At 35.6% G+C, this 23,705-nt stretch overlaps 1 protein-coding gene across 3 annotated transcripts in view; it reads right to left on the bottom strand.

The window, feature by feature from the left end:
* Positions 1-5,262: 5,262 nt before the first annotated feature.
* RASEF (RAS and EF-hand domain containing) overlaps positions 5,263-23,705 on the bottom strand; it is a 35,783-nt gene continuing 17,340 nt past the window's right edge. For 2 of the 3 annotated variants that reach the window (XM_075740064.1, XM_075740066.1), the window contains exons 5-18: positions 22,734-22,811; positions 22,083-22,198; positions 21,338-21,406; positions 20,543-20,627; positions 19,927-20,025; positions 19,216-19,307; positions 16,134-16,368; positions 14,970-15,107; positions 14,722-14,869; positions 13,676-13,757; positions 12,298-12,412; positions 11,312-11,431; positions 10,239-10,315; positions 5,263-8,258 (exon numbers count right to left, since the gene is read on the bottom strand). In XM_075740064.1, coding sequence (XP_075596179.1) covers positions 8,150-8,258; positions 10,239-10,315; positions 11,312-11,431; positions 12,298-12,412; positions 13,676-13,757; positions 14,722-14,869; positions 14,970-15,107; positions 16,134-16,368; positions 19,216-19,307; positions 19,927-20,025; positions 20,543-20,627; positions 21,338-21,406; positions 22,083-22,198; positions 22,734-22,811 — 1,563 coding nt within the window. In that variant the 3' untranslated portion in view covers positions 5,263-8,149. The remainder of the gene's footprint in view (positions 8,259-10,238; positions 10,316-11,311; positions 11,432-12,297; positions 12,413-13,675; positions 13,758-14,721; positions 14,870-14,969; positions 15,108-16,133; positions 16,369-19,215; positions 19,308-19,926; positions 20,026-20,542; positions 20,628-21,337; positions 21,407-22,082; positions 22,199-22,733; positions 22,812-23,705) is intronic. The other variant, XM_075740065.1, reaches the window with a different exon arrangement.

Here is a 23,705-nt window from a genome sequence, read left to right as displayed (position 1 = left end):
GGTTTAGTGGTGGGCTTGGCAGTGCTAGGTTAACGGTTGGACTCAATATCTTAAGGGTCTTTTCCAACCTAAGTGATAATATGATTCTATGTACAAGGTAGCCCAAAGCACTTTGCAATATAACACTAAAACTACTCTGTGCGCTTCGAAAGCAAAAGTAGTTGGCAGTATGTGCTTAGCAAGATGCAACCTTGGATTCAGAGCACATTTACACTAAGAGGAAAAGATTACAAAAACATTGATGTCACTGTTACCTTTTATGAAAACCACTAAGGGAAAGCTCTGGTGATCTAGGATTTTAATATTTTAAGAAACAGACAGTAGTCATTGTTTCATATACATATATGCATGCATAATACATATATATACATGCATGTATGTATATAAAATAAAAATAAGTGTGTATACATTATTTAATGTGCATGTTAATTAACAGTTGATTTGCTCCATTATTTTATCTTAGAATGTGCATCTATTCACTATATAGAGGTTAACTGAGTTTTTTAGTGGAATGAACACAAATCTCAGGTACTTTGACTTCTTAAATTGATAAAAGGAACTTTTCCCAGAAATTTACTGCAAAATGCCTAAAGATTTTCTCTAACAACCCCAACAACAGTTACCCTTGTAAAGATATGTTTGTGACATGAACAGAACTACAAAAGGAAACACTCTAAAGGAATGGATACAGACTAAAGCTGAAAGCTACTTTCAGCAAAAAAAGCCATGAGGCAGTGAGTATTCTGTTCTAAATATAGTAGCTTTGGCCTTTTTTTCCCATTTTCCTATATCTTAAATGTTTCCATTGCTCTTTTATTCTGATGCAAACACTTTAACAGTTTTCCTCATGGAAATCCACAGTTGGAGCTGGGGAGCAGAAAAAATAAGCAACTCAAAGGATTTTCACCATTCTTTTAAGGATTCTATCCTTGATTCTGTCTTTGAATTTTTTTCCCCCTTATTTTTAAATAAGATCAAAAAAAAAAAACCTTTTGCAAAAGGTAAACAGTAGCAAGTTCTTTGCAAAGTCAGTGATTACTTGTACAACGTGCAAATGGAAACCTACCAGGTGAGTACTTCTAATTGCAGGAAGATAGACTTTCATTGCTGCACATCTCATTTTCCTTGGATTACAACACTAGATTATGGACTAGAATTCCTCACTGACCATAATATCAATAAAAAGATATAGCCCCTTAATGTAGGAATACAAAAATTATTTCTGATTATATGCTGATAGTATCGGGTAATAAATATGGCTAAACGTTTCCATTTCAACAATATTTTTTTTTTTCATTTGTGCAAATTATAAAGAAAGCAAAACTACATTTTAATTTGTACTGCTTTTATGGCCACAGGAAGAATAGGTTACAGAAATAAAGGAGGCAAATACCTAAAGAGGAAAGTTAATATGAAAATGAAATTTGAAGTCTTGCTTATTAGCTTGGTGTTCTAGAAGGGAATTCAAGCTTTGGAAAGAGCATTTTGGTAGTGACACACACACCCCACGCCCACCCCATGCTTCCATGGGTTATTGCTGTGTGGCACAAAGGAGCACATTCATGCTTTATCTCCAGATCCAATTGCTAGTGAAGCCACATGTGAGCTTAGAACAGGACTTGCTCTCATGCTGTGCCTACTGTCCCAAGCCACGCTTTCCCTGTTGCTCTAACTCCTGTTGCTTTAACAATTAAACTGGAGGTTGATTGTATAATATCAAGGTTGTTAATGCCTTTATAGGCTTCAGAGTAGCTTCAGAAAACACTGTGACTGGTTACAAGTGGTATTCCCCAGGGCTCAGTAGCAATGGTCTTGATGAGAGAATCAAGTGCACCCTAAGTTTGCAGATGACACCAAGTTGAGTGGAAGTGTTGATCTGCTTGAGGACAGGAAGGCTCTACAGAGGGATCTGGACAGACTGGATCAATGGACTTGGGTCAAAACAACCCCATGTGACACTACAGGCTTGGGGAAGAGTGACTGGAAAGCTGCCTGGAGGAAAAGGACCTGGGGGTGTTGGTCAACAGTCAGCTAAATATGAGCCAGCAGTGTGCCCAGGTAGCCAAGGCGGCCAACAGCATCCTGGCTTGTATCACAAATAGTGTGGCCGGCAGGACCGGGGAAGTGATCGTCCCCCTGTAGTCAGCACTCTTGAGGCCACACCTTGAATAGTGTTCAGTTTTGGGCCCCTCACTACAAGAAAGACATTGAGGTGCTGGAGTGTGTCCAAAGAAGGGCAACGAAAGCTGGTGAAGGGTCTAGACCACAAGTCTTATGAGGAGCAGCTGAGGGAACTGGGGTTGTTTAGCCTGAAGGAGGCTGAGGGAAGACCTTCTCACTTTCTACAACTACCTGAAAGGACATTGTAGCCCTGTGGGTGTTGGCCTCTTCTCCCAAGTAACAAGTGATAGGACAAGAGGAAATGGCCTCAAGTTCTGCTCTTCACTGAAAGGGTTGTCAATCATTGGAACAGGCTGCCCAAGGAAATGGTTGAGTCACCATCCCTGGAGGTATTTAAAAGCCATGTAGATGCAGTGCTTAGGGACATGGTCTAATGGTGGAACGTGTCAGTGCTAGGTTAACAGTTGCCCCAATGATCTTAAGGGTCTTTTCCAAACTAAATGATTCTGTAATTCTATGGTAGCATTCAAAGTTGCCAACTTTACCTCAAGCAGCTTTACGTTGGGTTTTGGGGCACTTTTTTTCTTTGACATATGGATCCCCAAGTATTTTCTACTTGAGTTCTAGAGCCCTATATAGAGCATATTTGCAACAGGTTTATTGCTTCTGCCTATTTTTTTTTTCTTTTCTTTCTTACTTTACCGATATCACATATTAGTAGTTAGAGTGGCTAAACCATCTCTGTAAACAGGTATAGCAGCATAATTTCAAGCTTTATTCGGGACTCACAGTGAGGGATACCTCTCAGCTCAGATGTAAGTTGATGACTGTTCACTGAGGCTAAGAAGTTGGAGGCAGCCAGAGATACCAGTGGTCACATCACTCTTGTATGCTGTTGGCCACAGAAATTGGTGAACCCTAACGATATTAAACTGACAGGTCACAGATGCTATGCCGGACTGCTGTTCATGAGGACTGACAACAAGAAAATACACTGAAGAAAAATGGCTACTTGAAGCATATTTTATTATACAGCAATTTGTAATACAGAAAATGTGTAGTTCTTTTTAAACATAAATATGTACAAAGTTACAGTGAATGCAGTGATCCGTAGTTTAAGGAGGAAGAAACTGCATGAACACCACAGTTTTACTTGTAAACACTATAAAGTTTCAAAAGTTTTCACAATTTAGAGCCTTATTTATATAACATACAGACTTCTAATAAAAGTTGGCACATGCAATTGGCACTGAATTTCTCCTTCATGCTAGTATGAAAATATCCTTCTATTTTAAATAGTTCACGTTATATTCAATGGGAAACCTTCACAGCTTGGGTTTATTTGTTACTAATGACTAATTTCCTACAAACCCAGCCATCCATAGCCATAACTCAAAGAGCAGAAATTGTAGAAAAAGGACTTCTTTTTACAAGCTGAGCAAAAAATTTGAACCTACATTCCACATATCTGAGTCAAATTTTCTTTTACAATAAGAATAGTTTTCTCACAAGATAGGTGAAAAAAATGAATAAGGATGAATATTAATGTTACCAGTACTAAGGATACCAACAAGAAAGGATTAAGCCTGATAGCAATACAGTGGGAGAGAAATACTAAAATAACTGATGCTGTAAAAAGCTTCTCCAATCCACAAGTATTCTGGACAGGGTCAGAGGGACAGTATTACATGCTATATCAAATCTGGCAGGGGTACGGTAAAGGGCATTTGAACTGCACATGAGATATTGGTCCACTTTTTTTAATTACCTAATACAGTCAGAAACATCAAGGAAGCAGGTTTCTTTGTAATGTTACAGAATGCCTTGATTATATGAATAATTATCTCCCTTTGCTTTATGAATTGGGTATCTTTCACTGAAATCTTTTTCCCTAAACAGTTACCTAGCATTGTTGTACAGCAGTGGATTGTGGAAAAAAAAGAAAACCTCTTTAAAAAGATCTATATATGAACAGATTGCCTGCACTAACACAGAACCTATTAGCTTAATTGGGGATCTGCATGGGTGCACATCTACATGCGGGAGTGGTCCATAGATATTTTCCCTGGGATACATTTTAACAGCTATTCAGATTTAAAACTGTAATTTATTTTTCCTAAAATAATAGAGGATTTTGTAGTCAATACAAAAATAGTTACACAGAAAAATACTTGAACCATGTTAGGCCATAACTGTACTTCTAAGAACAATTAAAAGAAGCTGCAGCTTGTCTTATTAAGCCACTAAATGTATGCTAAGCAGGCACAAAGTGGTTACAAGAACTTACGCGATCAAAACATTTTCAGAGCATCTCAGAAATTATTGCCTCAGAAATGCGTACTATGCCACAATTAAAAAGGGTCAAAACCAATACAGGATAAAATAATACTTCCATGTCAACTGAATAAAAATAATTTATTTACATATCATGAGGAAAACCACAAAAGGTTTTTCCTTTTCAAATAAATACATGTATTAAGGGAACACATCCACTAACTAAAAAAATAACTGTGCGATTAAATGAATAGTTCTTAGGTACTGAACTAAACTATAAAAATATTCAAAGTACAATAGTGCAACCATGTCAGAGCATAAAGCTCATGCTTGCCAAAAGAAAATAAAACTTTATGTATTCATTATTTCCATGTATAAATACATCCTTTAATTTTGAAATTTAAATATTTTTTCCAAGTTCCTTTGCTTTCACATGAATTCTACATAGTATTATGTGAATATTCAGACTTGATGGAACTGATCATCATAGGATTTCTAAAACTAGTTCCAACTGAGCTATAGCTACATCCCCATTTGGTAGTGCTTTTTTAGTAATTTATACATTGACCATAAACTACTCCAAGGTAAAACCTTGTTAACAGTTTCCAACCCTGAATCTTATTTAAAAAACAACACTGTTTCAAATTATTGCTTTACATGACACACAAAAATTACAGAGCTTAAAAAAAGTGATTAAATTTATATAATTTGGCCAAATAGCACGTGAGATTTTGGTCATTAAAATAAATGAAAAAAAGTACCCAAAATATCAATGGCCCAATCCTGCAGAGAGAAAAAAATAGGTGTGAAGGCAGGTCCCTGAACTCATATCCTTCAACCAAGCTCTCTACAAGTATGGACATTCACATGGCACTCTTTGTAGGATAAGAATCTTAGATATGAAAGCAATTACTGCACATGCATGCATGCTACTAACTCTGGGACGTGGAACCCACATTTGCAAGAGGTACCTCACGATGTTGTTATACTGGTGAAGAGAGGGCCAACAACCTACAGATACTGAAAGGGGAGTTACCAAGATCGCAGCCAAACTCTTCTTGGTAGCAGGAGATGATATAATAAGGGGAAACAGCTACGAATTTGTAGCCACTTGGGAAACTGACGTTGGACACGGAGAGAAATTTTTATCCATAAGGGGAGTGCAAGCACAGGAACAGATTGCCCAGAATGGTGGTGGAATCACTGTCTTTGGGGATTTTCACAGCCTGTCTATCCAAACCCACAGCTAACCTGATGTATGGCTGGCAACAGTCCATCTCTACTTGGGTGCTTGGGAGGTTGGACAAAACCACTTCCAGAAATCCTTCCTGCAAACAACTTTATGTGATTCTCTGTATCCAGCCAAAATATTTTGCTCATGCAGGTGTGTCAACAAGGTTCAAGCAAACATATTTCACCTCATTTACTGCAGTCCAAGACCACAGAGTTGGTCAAACCCCGTGGTTCAGGAGACACATTTAGAACACTGAGCCTCAGTCTAAGCCCTACAAGTTAACAGAAGTTAACAACACTGAAGGAAAAATATTTTGGAATGTAAGTAACAGCTTATAATCATGACCTTCCCATCCTGAGAAAATGCAAATGCCTACATGTTGTAAGCTTACACTTCAGAAACCAAGCACTGGATCATCTCCCTCTCTCCTCTCTACTGCTGCAGAACTGTCTGCAAGTAAAACCCATATTAATTGTACTTCCATTTCACTCCTTCGGAACAGACAGAAGCTTCTACACACAAACACCACAGAAGAGGCCCTCATCAATGTGCTTGGTTAAGCATGATTTTCTCCTCAGAGAAACTAATTACAGCTGTGATTTTCTTGTTTAAATATTACAAGGTTAATAGTAAACAATACATATGTGACCAGGCATATTCCTGGTACACCTGCATCTCCTTCATTCTCTGCCACCTGCTCCAGGTAAGTCGCAGGACTACAATGAGGCCTCTTGTACTGCTGGGTGGGAAGATGCTACAACCCTAAAGTCACCTGCATGGAATAAGGTAGTGTGTGAAGATCCCCTTAGAACTTCAAAAGGACACCAAACATGTTTTCTCTTCTCGGGCTGAAAGACAATACAGTGAAATAAAATGTCTTATTCCTTCTAGCATTAAATTTCTCTGTCTGTTAAGAACAAGTTTTCAGATAGTTACCTGAGGATTAGCTGCTCTGATCTAGAGGTTTGAAAGGATGCCTAAAAACACTGCTCTTCCTACTTTAAAACTGTAATTTATTTTTAAATTATGAACCATCCTGTTCCTGAGAACTCCACATTTTATAAAACTGACAACACAACACAGGCTATACTGTGTTCAAATACAGTGTTGATAAAATGCAGTAACAGCTGCTAGTCATATGGGTTTCCAATCAGTCCATAAAATTTTATCCAAGGTTGATTTACTGAGCTAGTTTACTGGAGATGTTTTATTCATATACACTGAAAAGACTGAAATGGTTTGCTGGCTCTGAAGAGCCCCTATCCTATTCCCATCAAAATTAGTGAAAGCTGAGAAGAATTGGATCATGATTGTTAACTGTAGAAACACCTACAATTTCTACTACCCTACAGGACTGTTGGGAACTATTATAAGCAATAACAACTCAGTTTTTAGAGATGCTGATACCTAAAGCCACCAGCCGGTGGTGTGTTTCTCAGAATTTTTCCTGAAATCAGGCAAAGGACTTCTCATTAAGGTTAGTGGTTGCTGTTCATTTCAGAGACCTCTTTTAATGAGCAGTTAATACAGATGCTTGTGCATGTGCAGTAATTCTTTCACCTACAAGTTTAAAACTTCAAAAATGCATACAAATATCCATTAAAACAGACTCCTCTGTACTATTACAATCCTTCAATTAGTCAATTAGTGTCTGTATGGAATCCATTTGAAAAACAAGGGAAGAATTACAACATATATCTCTCTATAATACTAATAAAAATCTAATCTAAACAAACAGGCAGGTATTGGATCATTAATTTATATCAGTAATCCTACATATCACAGGTATTATGTGTCTCTGGAGTTTTGAATGGTAATGGTCCACACAAATGTTCCTTTTACTTCTGAGCTGTGTAGGATCAGATGTAAAATCTACTTCTCAGTTCTGAATCAAACCCCAACTCCCACAATTAAATTCTAACTTGCCAACTTTTGTGACATTAAAGCAGAACCACATGCACCTGCCAGTCTTCTCCCAACAGAGACCATTCTGCATCATGCCCTGAACTTACAGTTTACCTGGATCTAGGCAATCTTTTAATGATTTGGGGTTTTCTTGGGAAATGTTTCATCAACATATAACTTAAGGCCTTCAAAAAACTAGATAAGCAGACACAAGCAAAAAGACATTAAATTAATTGAAGCTGTTGTTTTTTCTTTTCCTATGAGTGATATATGATATTATCATGTTCTGTTTGTAAGAAATATTGAGCCCATAAAGAAACAAGCAGGTAAAGATGATAAAATACATTACAATATTGTATGCTGTGACTACTATAACATTGATTCTGAGCTCACTTCATTGACTTATATTACTTAAGAAAAGTGAAACCAGAGCCTATGGGGCAAAGCAAGTGCATATGAATGAGCAGAAAGTAGAGTCTGGATTTTTAACATGATGTGCAATTTCTAAATACACAAATGTATAAATCCACAATAAAACAAATACATTATTGAAATCCTTCATTATTTTGTTTTGTAAATACACAAGTTATTTAGGTCAGGAAAAGTATCTATCACTTAAACATTGCAACAGTTTTTTGTGAGTGCCGATTTTTTGACAGGTGTCCCAGCCAGACTGGTTACTGACCTTGTATCATCTTGATTATCACTTCGTTTTCGCACTTCGCTGTAAAAAAAATCAAACAACAAACAAAAAAATGCACTCAATTAATATATTTCTATTCACGTTCACTGATCCGTTTCTTCCAGTGTATCTTACAGAGGTCGGCATCATCTATTGCGTGGTTAAAACTATGGATTTTGGTGCACAGAATCAACGTGTCTTGTAAGTTTCCACTTTGGGAATCATATCAGTATTTCTATAGAAATTATAGTTAGTAATACAAATATAATAATTTCTGATATGTAATAACTCCACAATGTTCTGTTTTCCCTTTTGCTTTGATCGTGTTTCTTTGTTGGCTTCAGTATATTACAATAGAAACAGAATATATTTGTAGCTGAAAGTACAAAACTACGTAACTGCAATTTCAAGTATAAGTTTACCCTCAAAGGAAAAATGCATATTGTGGAATTTTTTATTATAAATGCAGACTTAAATGTTACATATGTAGGAGCAATTATTGATCTGTATTTTTACTATGGGCCCCCTAGAATGTCAAAAGCCAGATCTAAAATTTCTTGCTTTTATATATTTATACACATTTTCATAGACAGATATCTAAAATGTAATTTAAGTCCTCATCATATTAGTAAATTCATGAAGTTCCTCTCAGAACACTGAATTATTCAACAGTGGCAGAAACGAACACTACAAAGGGTAACAGATAAGTCTGTAAAACTATCTGCTCTAATGAAATGTTCATTTAGAAATTTTTGTTTCAAAATTAAATGTTTCTTTCAAAGAATACAAATTACTAAGACTTGAGAAAACAAGTTGCAGGCAACCATTCCAGACCAAGTTTCTGGGTAATGTCTAGGCCATTTGAGCATTAATGAACCTTGTGAAGAAAGATAGAAATTATTTTGGTTTTTTAAATTCTGAGAAGAGAGGCTCCAATTGCCAAAACATTTTTTTATCCATGAAACAAAGTTATCATGTTTAAAATTAGAGATAATTTTCCAACTGTGATTAATATTATATAACTGTGCCATGTATGTTGCCTCATTTCATAATCCACTCCTGCATTCACATCCAGATTCTTGGAAATGAGTCATTTAACAAATCAGCAATTAACTTCACATTGACGTTGACAGACAAACAACCGCCTGGATTCTTGCTGCATCTCTAACGGATGCATTTTCCTGGAAATACGAGTGCTCTTGAAAGTCCTATGTGAAGAAGCAATGATCCTCTCTAGAAAGCCAGTAATGTGTTTGCAAGTCACATTAATCAGTAGTATTTTAACAATGAATCATCAAACACTGACCAAACGTCAAAAAGTTTTATTATTGCATTAGACTGCTGCAAAAATCACATGAATATGGTTTGTAATCCTGGCTTTGAGCTCCATGTATTAAACCGAAAAATCAGAGGCTAAGGATTCATTACATACCGCCAGCCCTTCAAAATTATATCGTAACCAAGAATGGTTTGGAAATTTAGAAGTGTAATGTTTGGCTCACATATTATCACAGAAATACCAGGTTGCTAAATGGATATGATCAGAATTTCTATCTTTTAAACAATTTAGGGAAAGGGACATTAAAGAAAATGTGGGATTAGAATGGTCAGTAATAAAACTGAATATATATTAATATATGTGAAAGAATTAAGAATTAATTATGTATAGAATTAGATGCATTTGAAATTAAGAAAGAATTAAAAAAGTAAATCCATGTACCATTAAAAATGTAATTCATTAACCAAACAGGTTTTAAACTCGTGAGCTGCATAACTGAGCTCTAATTTAAATACAATTATTGAGACAGCTTTGTAACATTTGCAAGCAAAAATGTTACTTGATTAAACTTCATTTATCTATAAAAATTTAACATGGTATTCTTTTTTAAATTGTGTTTGTTGAATTTGATGTTGGTACATTTTTAAATGTACGTGTGTATTTGTATGTATATTCACATATAATGTCCTTTTATAAATTATACTGAGATGTGTTTATTTGAAGATAGAAACATGGCTACTTACCGAGCAAGATGAAGAACTGCTTCTACAATATTAGATCCATCTTTAGCACTTGTTTCACAGAATAGTGCATTATAAGTCTGTGAGTAAAAATAAAATGTTAAGCCAACTAATTGGAAATGGTTCCCATCTAAATATGTATATTCAATTACAAATGGTTTCCTCAATAACAGAAAGAAAGATGACACACATTTAAATGAACAGGATTTCTTCTGGTACTCTTCATTCTCCAATATATTCACTTTAGTACGGCGAAAAAAACAGTAATTGCTTTTTAATTGTACCTTTTTATATTCAGTATATTCTGAATTAACAAAATGAATAAAAAACACTTCGTAGGCTTAATGTCTAAACTCAATCTTCTTGTCCACAAGATTACAAAATAGGAAGAGAGTTGCTAGGACAGGTTACTGAATCCAGCTTGTTAGCTACTCATGAACTACAGCATCTGGTATTCTAACTTAACCAGAAATATCATTCCATAAGTAACAGATGTGGTATCTGCTCCAGTATAATCAGTCACTTGCACAAGCACCTAGCAACACAAGACTCTAAAGATTCTACATTTTTTCCTGCAAAATACGGGATATGTGCATCCCTTATCCCCCATATAAATACATGCAAAAAACTTGTCCATACTTCTATTTATAGCAGAGTTCCTTTTTTTTCTTTTTGCAGATGTGGCAGGAATACAAGAGAGTCTCTTGAAGATTAAAATATTCCGGTCAAAGGCTGGATAGCCAGGCGAAAAGCACTAGCGTGCTTCATATTTGCACTAGCAATTTCTCTTTGGCAGCAGAAAAAACTCAGTCTCCTAGTCCATCCACTTTTTCACCATAAAGACTGAGAAGACTATCCCAGCCAGTAATGAAGTTCAGCTCAGTGGACACGGAGATGTGACTTAGCCCAGGAAACACCATCAAAATAGAATAGTTTTCATGAAAAGTATCCATGAACCCTAATTACTAGATTTGAACAAATGACAAGAAAATTACTTTTGTTTACTAATTTCTCATGTGGTTTTCAGATTAAAGTTTTTAAGACCATTTTATACTAAAGGTAGACTCAGACCTTACCATAGCCAGCTTTTCCCCATAGTTTATAGGCACACATTTTTGCCCTTGTTCTGTAACAGCTTGACGGAGATCTGCTTTGTTTCCCACCATCATAATTGGAATATTCTCATGAGTTGCATCCTGTAAAAAGGATTTTTTTTATTTCCTTATTGCTAGAACACTCAGAATTCAGGAAAGTAACTAGCATCATCATGTCATACTGATTTCCTTGCCAGAAAAAAAAATCTTGCACACTATCACAAAAAATGACAAATTATGAAAGTCATGCGGAGAACTTTTCTTGAGCTAGTCAATATTTAAGCAGGCAGCTTAAACATCAGCCTGCAAAGACGTGCTTCCATTCCCATAAGCCCTGTTTCTCAACAAGAAATTTCATGTGTTAAGTTAATCTAATGGAAACGGTTACTGTATCTAAATGCTACATGACAAAATTACTATGGGAAAAGTGACCAACTCCTTTACCATGATTAAAAGAAATGGTTTTCAAAAGATGAATTAAAGATTTTGTTTATCACTTTCCCTCCTATTAAACACCCCTGGTACAAGAGAAAAAACCCTTTCCATTAAACGCAAATTTGTATTCAAATAAACAATCAAGATGTAATAGTAGAAAGAAATACTGGAAATTTCACTTGAACTATAGCGAATTCACAGAATCTCACATACTGGTTTAAAATGCAGAGATTCCAAGCAATATCCAAGCCATTCAAAAGAGGGTATCTATAATGGGCTGTCATGTTCATTTCAAAAGGAAGTGAATGGGAAGAGTGTGATTACACGATATCCTTTTATACAAAAAGATGTTAGTGGTTTTAACACAAACTGAATACGTCAGGATGCACTTAGGACTTCCACATAGCTTTTACTTCCTATAAAAGACGGCTATCAGGCTAATTCCAACATGCACATATTCAAATTTTACAAATAATAATGTTAACAATGCAGTGAAATATAGTTTGTAAGTTGTATATATTTAAGGTTCTTACCGCGATCATATCTACCCATTCTCGCACATTAAGAAAGCTTTTTTCACACGTTACATCATATAGCAGTAAGACACCATCTGCTCTTCTGAAGTATGATTTAGCAATACTTCGGAATCTTTCAGAAAAAAGAGATTTGCATCAGGCTACACCATCAAAAAATAATTCAATTTAACATCATTAAGAACACAGCATTACTTTATGGCACTACTGAGTAAGACTCTCTCCACATTACAAGATGAGATTTCTCATAGCTTCTTTCACAAGCAGCTCTTGCAAACTGCTGATGCAGGTCCACAAATGCTCCATAAGGATACACAAGATTCTGTCCTAAACAGCAATCAACATTTTTTGTGCCAAAACAATCTACAGTGTATCTATTACAAATAATCTGCTTTGCACTGGACTTTTGATTAGGTGACAAGGCTTTTTCACTCACATATAACTTCATAAATTGAGTGGGTTACTCTGCTACATTTGAAAAAATATGAAACGAATGAACTTATTTCAGTTACAGTCATCTTTGCCATTAACATAACACAATTTACTTAACAACCAAGTGCAACAACAAGGTATTTACAGTACATATTTAAATATTCTTCTCAAATCTATTATAAGGGAGGAGAATGATCGGGCTTCTGACTACCTTCTGACTACATAATCATTCATTCAGGCAAAAGAAAACACATACAGCCCAATACAAATCTCGGTCAATGAACAGACTAAACTGACTTCCGAGGTGTTAGATTAACCTCTTAATAAGCCCCAAAAGCTGTCAGTAAAGAAGTAATGGCTCTCAAGTAAGGATGTTATAAGATTTTGAGGAAACTCTACACAATAACTTGAAGAACCTTGGATATACATTCAGCAATCTGTACATTTTTGCCTTAAGTCTTTTTAATGTTTTTGGGAAGAAGATTTCCTACACTAAATACAATGCACATCACAACCAGGAATTTCAAGGAAAGGAGAGAAGGGGTAAGGGAAGGGAATCCTGCTCAGAAATACAGGTATGTAAGGACAAAGAAAGCAAAAGACTAAAAATGGAAGAAACAGTGTACATCTGCTCCATTATTTTACATTGCAAGAGAGGGACATATGGATTTAATTAATGCTATGGTGAACCTCAACTATTTCTCTCTGCAGAGACAAAAGATTGCCTCAGGCATCACCAAAGCTAACAAATAAACATTCCACCTGTCCTGGGGTCTCAGCAGAGCAAAATCACATCTGTCTCTAGACATTTACATATGGCCACACTGACTGACTTACTATAGGGCAATAGAATATTTAGTGAATTTTTTTTCACCTAGATGAAAAAAGGCAGATGTCTTTTAGAAACAAAACAGTTTAAATTACATAAGTGCAGAGAATCACGAACCTTTCCTGCCCAGCTGTGTCCCACAGTTGTAGCACTGTAGGTTCTCCATCAACTATTAGTCTTTTCATTTGAAAATCCACACCTGAAAAGAATAATGTATATATTCTAATCAAAACCATCAATAACCTCAAAAAACCCACAGAAAATGAAAAGTTAAGTGCCCTATACAACAGTTATTTCAAAATTCATCTCTTTTAGTAGATTATGAGCTTTCAGTCATTCACATAGCCTTGAACTGTAATAATCCTCTGAACATATTTGATTTGTCTTCAGAAAAATATTTAAAGAAATATTTTACCCACACTTTTCCCCAGAAGAATTGACAGGACTTTGGCATTATGACCAGCAAACAAGAAGATCCCTACCTGCTTTATTTTGCTAAACAGTTTTCTAGAACAAGAGAAAACGTAGTATAAAACAGACTTTATTTCAAATGCCAAGGAGGAAAAAGATAAATTTGAACAAAAATACTGACTCAGAGCCAATAAACAAATATACAACTATGATTTGATCAGAAGACAAAAATTCGGTCTTTGGAATCAGTAAGACAAGTTTGCTAGCTGATAGCTATAATAATATACATAACAAATCAGTCAGAAATCCCTCCAGCTGCCTTTAAATGAAAGCTTCAATAACATTTTGAAGAAATGGAGACAAAAAATAGTATGAAAGACATCAAAGGATAGTATGAAATACTAAGGAAGGAGGAAAGAGCTGAGAAGACAAGAAAGCAATGAAAAACGCGAAAAGGATTGCACATACATTCTAAGTTCATTATACTGAAAGTCCCTTTTCTAGTGCTTTGTGTTGTTCAGGAATAGGCTTTGTGCTTTGCAAAGAGAAATGAGATTAGAGCAGTTATCCACTCCGAACAGCAGTTAGGCATTTCCAAGCTTTAGTACTCAATTAGACCTCACAGCCTAAGAAACTGCCTGTGTATATTCAGGAAACCCTGGCAAGCAATCACAAAGGCTAATCTTTTCACCCACTTCTAGAGAACAGCAATGAAATTTAGTTTAGTATTTTAAGAAGAACAATAACTATACCCAGGGTTGCACTGGTATTGCCTCGAAATTCATTCTTGCAAAGTCTCATAAGGAAACTGGATTTTCCCACTGCTGCATCTCCAGCAAGAACAATCTTGTAAGCCTTCTCTGAACTGGGGTATTTTGGAGTAGACTCAGTTGCATCTGACTGAAAAGAAAAAGAACCCCTCTATTTCAACTCATATATTTATATAAAAATATTCTCTATATCAAACACTTTTTTTTCTTTCCCCTAAAGAACTGGTTACCTGAGGGGTGAGAGCAGATATGTATTTCCTTGTTGAAACAATTGAGCTGCTTCGACTTACTGGTCGTGAGGGCTTCCAGTCTAATACTGTACTGCTGCTATCAGGACTGTATGCTTCTTCATCCCTGATCTCTGGAACCTGAAAGAACAAGCCAGCGTGTTAGCTCCAGTGAGAAAAGTATGCTTTTTTTTCAGAAAGGCACAGCTAAGACTGATTAAAACATTTGTTTCAACAGTTTGGATTAAACACAGATAAAGGACCAAATAGAGCTGTGCAGTTCTAGTCGAAATACTGTGATTGTTCTGTTCTAATTCACAGCTGGGGTTCACTGTAGCCTACTATGGGTCGCTAAAGGTGTTTCCTATTTGGCATATATGCTTTCAGTACAGTTTCCAGATAAGAGTCAATTAATTTCCATATGGAAAATTTCAGCTTAAAAACCAATTTCAATAAACAAATACTTTATTTCAAAGCTTATTTGACAAAAATTAAGAATTTCCCTACAAGATATTACTCTGTATGCTACTACTACTCAAGCTAAATTAAATACAGCACAGCTGTAATCAGCACTATTCATAGCATTTTCAACAGCAGAGATTAAATGTCTCAACTAAATGCACAGTAGAGGATCTGCTCTAAAAAAAACCCATGTTCAGCTGTGCTTGATACTAGTCTTACTATGTAGTCATCAGTAAAGCTCTAACAATAAAATGGACACAGTAACACCTTCCTACATTTCTCTGAGACTTACTGTGTAAATCAATGTATGCACTAACATTATTCTTTTTCTCATATATGTGATTTTTTCATCTCACAGTAAGAGACAGTGAACAGAAACCTATTTTACTTCTATAGTATCTGCTTTTTAATCATTAGAAAATGGGTTCCTGTCTGCATGCTGTTTAACAACCTTCAAAAACCCTGTGTGCTTCAAAAATGAAGTTATTACCTTAAAAATCTATCAAAAATGTCAAAATAAACATTTTCTTTTAAAGAGGAGTAGCTATTTCTGCATTCTCCAAAAAACTGTCACTAATCTTATTTAAATGCATACAACCCAAAATACTTAGTATAGGCAAAGATCCACTTCATTTTAAGAACAGGACACTGATTTTGTCTTCAACTAAAGGTCTTTCTCAGAGAAGGAGTAAGTCCAGCACTTACATCTGTATCAGAAGCATCACCACCAAAGCTTTCTTGCATACACTGTGACCTTTGAAAAATCCTTTGATGCCTGTATTCCACTTCTGAATCATAATCATTTGAATCTCTCAGGGTAGACAAACCACTGTCAAAACAGCTCTCAGGTAAGCTGTCAACTTCACAGTTTATCCTTTGCATAGGATCACAAAGGGCTAAAGAATCATAATCTTCATCCACACAAGAAGAATGAGATGATCTAATAAGAAAATATTGGGGACAGAAAAAAATATAATTATTCTATAATTGTTTTTCCCAACAAAATCTGAGCCATTCTGGAATAATCAATACTTAGAAATGCTAACTATACAGTTTAAGACATATTCCAATACATATCCGGCCTTTCTAAATAATTTATTTTTCGATCATATCTCTTAGGATGCTGAGATTAAATTATGTAATGTAATGATGACACATTCCTCAGTTTCAGTAAGAATGCCTATTTATTCATACAAAGAAAAAATAATTGTCTAAAATGACATACTATGAAGTCATCAAAGGCAGAAAATGATAGCTGATGGTTCAGCTAATTTTGGTCTATTCTAAGACACATAAAATGACCTGGAAATACTATATCTAATTTAAATAAATGCATTTGCTCACAGAGGCACACAGGCCAATAAGTAACAGCTATAAATATAGAAAATAGGGTAACAGAGTTCAGGAGATCAGTAATGGTGGAAGAAGTCACTGAAATGTGTTCTCTTACAGTTTGGTAGGCTACATAAAACTTAAGTTTTTATATAAAGTCCTTTCTTTCCCCTCACCCTTCCTTCAAAGGCCTTTTCTTTTTTCTTTTTTATTTTTTGGTGTTATTCTGGATGCTGTAATACATAAAAATACTTAAGTGGATGCAGCAATGCCAGTATGCCTTACAGAAAAACAATTTCATTTTTATTTATGTAAATGAAGAAAAGAAAGATTAATAGAGTGAATCTTAAAAGAAATGTTATTTTAAAGACGTTTATTATGGCTACAATCATTATCCTGCTCCTGGAGCCAGACAGGGACAGGCACAAATTAAACTGAAGTAGAAAAGGTCTCCAAGTCACAGTGGAGAAGACAGAACCAATTTGGCTCTGTGCTATTGGGAATGGGTGTGAAGCGCTAAACTCCTAGAAGAGACATGGTCAGTATCAATCCTTGTAAAGATAGTTTGCTGCCAGAGGGGCTCCACCACAGCCAATGGCACACCACAGAAGAGTACACTGGGGAGAATCACTAAATCATGAAGCTGTTACTGAGTCAAATAGAATTCCTCTCTGCAAGTGGCCAAATAGGGGTGACAAAGGCATCATTGTCCCACGCAACAACATCCAGAACCATTTAATTTACACCCTTTCAGGCTATATAATCACATGAATGAGTGTGATCTTTGCTGTGGAATATCACAGCATCCACCCTATTTGCATTCATGCATCTACCAGCCTACACCAAGTCACTGAAATACAGAGGAAGGGTGGATGCTATAACAAAGTAAAGCTTGTCAGGCATTCCCTGAAATAAAGGTCTTCATTAGTCAATTTTCAACCTCACTGAAGCATGAATTCAATACTGGGAATTTCATATGTCCTTAAGGCAAGTTAGACAGAGATGTATGATATAGCTAAAAAAGGAACAAGTATACCTACTAATGTAAATTGCTTAAAACATGTTACTATGCAAATCAGTATCTCTTAACACTGATCTGATGTCAGGAGACTGAAAAAGTACTGAAAATGAACAGGTTTTGGGACATTCATATCTCTTTCTATTTTTCAATACTACTAAGTCACACCTGTTAAGAGTAAGTTTTATTCCTACTACATAAACTTTCTTCTGAAGTAGCCTGCATTTCTCACTTTTGTGGGAATGCAAGGATTGCACCACATGGCAGGTACTAATAAATATTCACAGAGAAGGACATCACTAAGCCTCCAGAGAGGTTTTAGTTACCCCTGCAGAGAATTGCTCAATGTAATATGCAACATAGTAATGGATGCCTCTCAAAATTTACAGAGGGTCCAACAGAGGGGAATTGATTTTATCTGCAGTCTGCAGAAGGAATCAGTTTGTGACTAGCAAAACTTTACAGCCAGCAAACACATCCCTCATGGAGACAGCAGAATAAAAGTAATGCTATTGAATGAATGGGGATATTATTAGTATGAAGCAGAAGGCACATCAATGCCTCTCAAAGATATTCAACTCTCTGGTAAAACATAAAAACAGACTACCAAGAACTCTAACAGGGATCTCTCTCTAGAGTTTGAAGTACCACTGAAAGAAAAATAAGACAAAATAATCTATAATTGAGTAAGCACACACATTTTTGCTGGCAATTCCAGATGTTTAAAAAAAAAAAAGTGTGAAAACAGAGCATGACCTTCATCACTTAGGTTGGATCTAGTGCCCAGTGACTTCGGTGAGTCTCTGCAATGGTCTGAGGAAGCTCTGATCAATGATCTGCATCCAGTAAGTACAAAACCAAACTAGCTCTGACCATTTCATATTTGTGCTTAGATAACTTACTGTTCTCTTTGGGTCTTACCCTGTTAATATCCAAGCACATTCACTAGTCTTCAATGACAGTGTGAGATGAGGGTGCTTATTCTTTTGAAGAATTAGGCCCACATACCTTTGTAATAATTATTACATAGGAAAACCAGACACACAGGCTAAAGATATGACAAAAAAATGTTTTATTTCCTAAGTACTGAGTAAGCTAGCTAACAGATGTCCTCGGTAGATTTTTATAGTTTCTTGGAGACAAGGAGGGGAGATTTAGAATCAGACTAGAATCAAAACAGTCCAAGACCAAACAAGAGCCTGTCTGAACTCCCCATAAGTTCATGATTTGCAGTGAGAAGAGTTTTCCTGAGCTTTCTGAAGTAATTGAAAAGGTTCTTATTGACTTCAGTATACTTTGGATCATATGCTTTGGTCACACATTCTTTCTGATTCAGACAGAACTACTCTCTCTGTTATTTGAGAATATTTGCTCTTCTAAGACAAGTGTGATCCCATAGTCTTTTTAAACTTAATAAAAGCAAACCTGGCAGCTTACCTGTCATACCGTGGGTTTAGAGGAGACTGTCCACCATTAAATTTAGGACTGCTTCTAGAAATGGTACTTCCTGGTGAGGTGTTTGCTAACCGCTGCGACAGATACATAACAAATGCATAAGTTTGATGAACACAGTGTAAGCACCAAGATTTGTCATGAAAAAAGTGTGCATCGTCAAAATTACTACTGTGTATTTTCATATATATTCAACTACTTATTTTTAATTAAACCTCATGCTTTATATAGGACTGGATGTCAAGAGGCCCATTACGTTTAGGGTCTTGTTGCTTTAATACTGTACTTGCTATCCATACTCAACCACAAAAGACAGTGGAAATTCCAAGAGGATGATTTCATTGACTACACCTGAAGACTTTGAAATGTTAAACTTTGAAAAGTAGTAGAAAAATAGAAAAATGGCATGTTGACTACTAGAGTGAAAAGGGAAATGTCACTGGGTGACACAGTTTCTGTAGAGATACCTCTTGGTTCTTGAGTGAGATAGTGGAGAGAAGGAGAGATCTCAACTGACAGCATGTGACAGAGTATTTTGTATGTTCTGCTGTCTCTCTACACAGTTATTCACTGGGAACAGTCTTCTCTGTAATCTGCCTCCCTTGCTTATGCTTCAGGGCATGGTAGAAGAAAATGGCATCTCTTGTTGCACCTGCAGTGAACCTCTGACAGCCAGCATCAGCAAAAGGCACTCACGTTCATTGGTATGGCATGCTGGAAACAGGCAATGACCCCTATTTTCCTCCTTCCTGGCCAGTCTTGTCTCTGTGAGTCCATTATTCTGGCTCCATCCTTCTAAAACAGTTAATTGCTTTCATGACGATGTAAGAGCTTGCCTGATCATTAGTTTTGGAATTTAACAGATTTCCCAATACTGCAAAATGGCAGTGTAGAGTAGATTTTTTTGTAACTTTCAAGCCTTCCTTTCTCTGGTTTGGAAGATGCTAAGTTACATCTGTTACAACAGATCCTCATACAGTTGTGATATTCCAAAAGGGTCTGACTGAGGTTCCTATTATCAGCAGTCCCTGCTATTTGTTTTCCCAGTGACTTGCCTGGACAAAAGTTCAAATTAGGTTAAGACTTTGCCACTAAAACAAAGGAGTTTTCTGAAAAAGTGTGTTATCAGTGGTAAGGCACTCCCACATAGTTAATACAAACATATTCCCTTCAGTGCAAGAGGTGATTTATTCACCTCATCACTGAATAAAACTCAATTTTCTGACTACCCACTGAAGTACAAACAAATTTGCATCTGGTGTGTTAATTCTTAAACCTTCTAGTACAACAAAATAAAATGATAAATACATACCAATGATCTGTTGTACTTGCTGAAACTGTTTTCAAGTGCACTCCTTAAACCATCATTGCTGTCATGTAGCTTTCTATTAGCTGATCTAACAAGGAAACATAGTTTAACTTGCAGGAGTAAAGAAAACATTAAAAATTATGTAACAAAGAAAAATTGAAAAAATACATATCAAAAAGCCTTTTTCTTTTTCTTTAGATGGACACTGAAGAGTGATGTGGGACTAGAAATGTGCTGTCATATACTCAAACAAATGATTGTTCATGAAAGAAGCACTGTGAAGATAGTCTCCAGCAGCAGCCTAGGAAACCCTGTTTCACTTCTGTGGCATGGTCTGTGGTCAGCTGAGAGGAAAAAAGACCCTGTAGGAATGACCACAAAAAACAAGCTACAGGGCAGTAAATTGGTACAGCCATTTCTGAAATACAAAGTGACTACCCTTTACAAATTGCTGAGATGGCTGATGATGAAATTTTGAAGAAATGGGATCCGATATGCCCTTTTTCCTTTGGGAAAAGGAGGAGATCAAAAAAACGTCAGTGAGAAACACAAAACTTAGATGCCACAGCAGTAACAGTTGTCACACGAGTATCTGACTTGAGTACATAGGAACACAAACTTACAATGAAATGATAAAGATTAGCATAGTACTTTCTTCAAGAATTGCGGCCATTTCAGTATTTTTACTTGCTATTTTTTTCCCAAATCACATCCCAGACTTTTGCATACAAAAACATTTACCTCAGAATATGTTGTGACAAAGTTTATCAATAAAAACCTGAATTACTAAGAACTTACTGAAGTATTTCAATTTGTCTTTCCAGATTATCTCTGTCTTCAGTATACTCTCGGATCATTTCTAGGTCTCTGCAAAAAAATATTTGTAAGAGGTCATAAATACATAGTACGGAAAAGATGTAATTTCAAAATATGTTTACATTTCTGCTGAAATAATGTTAAAAGCAGTTTTATGTAAAGTAAAATCACTTGGTATCTTCAACGATCTCTGCCATTACATCTCAACAAAGATCAGCAAAATAACCGCGTGGACTGCCTCCTTTCCCCTTGAAATATCCTTTGTGTTATCCTAAGATAATTACAATGATACTGTAATTTATGCTCCTTTAAATGAGTATCTAGCATCTACTATAGATCTAGTATCTATTTAGGAAAAAATGGTGGAGACTGATGTGGGAGGGTTCAAAAATTATTCTCCCTAATATTCATCCAGATATTAATCTGAGTTAAAGTCATAGAGAAAAAAACTGCCTGATGCTATAACTTCTAGCAGAAGTCCCAGTAAAATCAATGGGCTTCCTTGCAAGTTTGCACAAGTTTGCATCATATCTAGAACCTGGTCTTTCAGAAACCTGACAAGAGAAGCAAACAGTAGTCATGGCATACTTTGCAGGGTGTCAAATGTATACCTGTCATTTATGGCAAATTTAGAAAATAAGAGTTACCAACTGCATACATAATAACTACATCAGACAACAGATTTTTTTTCCCCTGGTAAAAATATTATCATGTAGAAGTACCTTACCTCTCAGTGTTCAAAGTCTGATCTGCATACTCGCTTTTCAAGCTATCTAATTCACTCTGTAGAAAAGCTATATTTGTCTGTGCTTCTAAAAGATCTTTCTTAAGTTTCTGATTTTCCTTAAAAAAAGTAAGATAATAGATGTTAGCTGTCATAGTCACCTGCATAAAATGTTGACATATTGTAACAGCAAAATAAAAACCATCAAAATTAAATAAAAAATGAAACACTAGAAAATCTGAGCATAGAAGGGGAAAGAAAATGAAAGAACTCGAAATCAACAGAGAAGTCAAAAATTATCATGCAAGAACCACTGAATTTATATTTTTCCCTTTCACACACACAGAGATTCACAGATTGGTAGGGGTTGGAGATCATCTAGTCCAACCCCCCTGCTAAAGCAGGATCACCTAGAGCACAAAAGGGGGTCTATATCATCTCAAGCTATTTCTAAATGTTATACTTAGAATATGTATGCTTTTACACAAAATAGGTTTTTTCCCAAGTTAAAGATCCTCATACTCTTATCAACAACTTTAAAAGTTTATTTCTTAGCTTACCAGTACTAAAGGTAAAAAGTTCCAAAACAATCTGTATTGGAGAAAGTATAAAACTGAGGCTAAATTAATATGTTAAATGATAATCATCTCTTACCAGCAACATATCATGCATTCTTTTTTTCAGTTCAACCACATCTTCCCTGTGATTTATGTTTTTTGATTGCTCCTCCAGCTAGAAGGATAAAAAAAATGCACAATTAATCTCTGTTATTGATTGTTCTGATTCAAAGTACATAAAAAGTAATGGAAATCATAAAACGTGTTACAGGTATTAAAGTTTTTAAAACCCACAGTTTTCCCAAGTGGGTGAGCAGACAGCATTACTCCAAAATTTTCTGGTTTTCTATTTGATTTTTAAAAGTGAAACTTAAAAAAATGTTTAATGAGCATTTTTTACTCTGTAGGTGTTGAATATGCATAACTACTGTAACAGAAGCCAGCTGTTGAGAAGATATAAACAAGTGTATCCCCACTAATGTAAAAAAATTATATACGACCTCATCTGTGTAGAATTTCTACTACAAGTTCTCACATTTCTTTGAGTAATTTTTATTTCTATCAATGCTCTTTTAAGTCCAATTCAATATGAAGAAACAAAAATATATCCTCATTGGTTACTATAATTCTGGTAAAACTTATAGCAAAAACTAATGACAAAATTAAACCCAAATTACAAAGTAATGCAAACCAATATTCATATCTGTGATTTCAGTTTGTCTTACACTTAGGTATCAAGTAAGGTTGGAGTTAGGTTCAGACTAGTAATAACTAATTCCACTAGTAATTTCAGTTTAAAATTACAGCTTAAACCCACTTCTACCATTAACATTGGAGAGAAACGCACTAGCTGCTAAAAGGCACTGTATTACTGTAATATAGTAAATTACTGTATTTGGGTTGCCAATTTAATCTTAATCTATGGTAAATCTAATACCTACAGGCAATATTTCTAATGTATCAAATACAAGACTAGGTAACCGCAGAGTTAACAACTTGATGTACCTAGAAAATTATCCAGCAACAGAATTTGGCTAGCAGTTGGTCCCTCTCCTAAGTATTTCAGTAA

Source organism: Balearica regulorum, chromosome Z, assembly GCF_011004875.1.
Source record: "Balearica regulorum gibbericeps isolate bBalReg1 chromosome Z, bBalReg1.pri, whole genome shotgun sequence".
Taxonomy (NCBI): domain Eukaryota; kingdom Metazoa; phylum Chordata; class Aves; order Gruiformes; family Gruidae; genus Balearica; species Balearica regulorum.
This window is presented reverse-complemented; position numbering and strand designations above follow the sequence as displayed.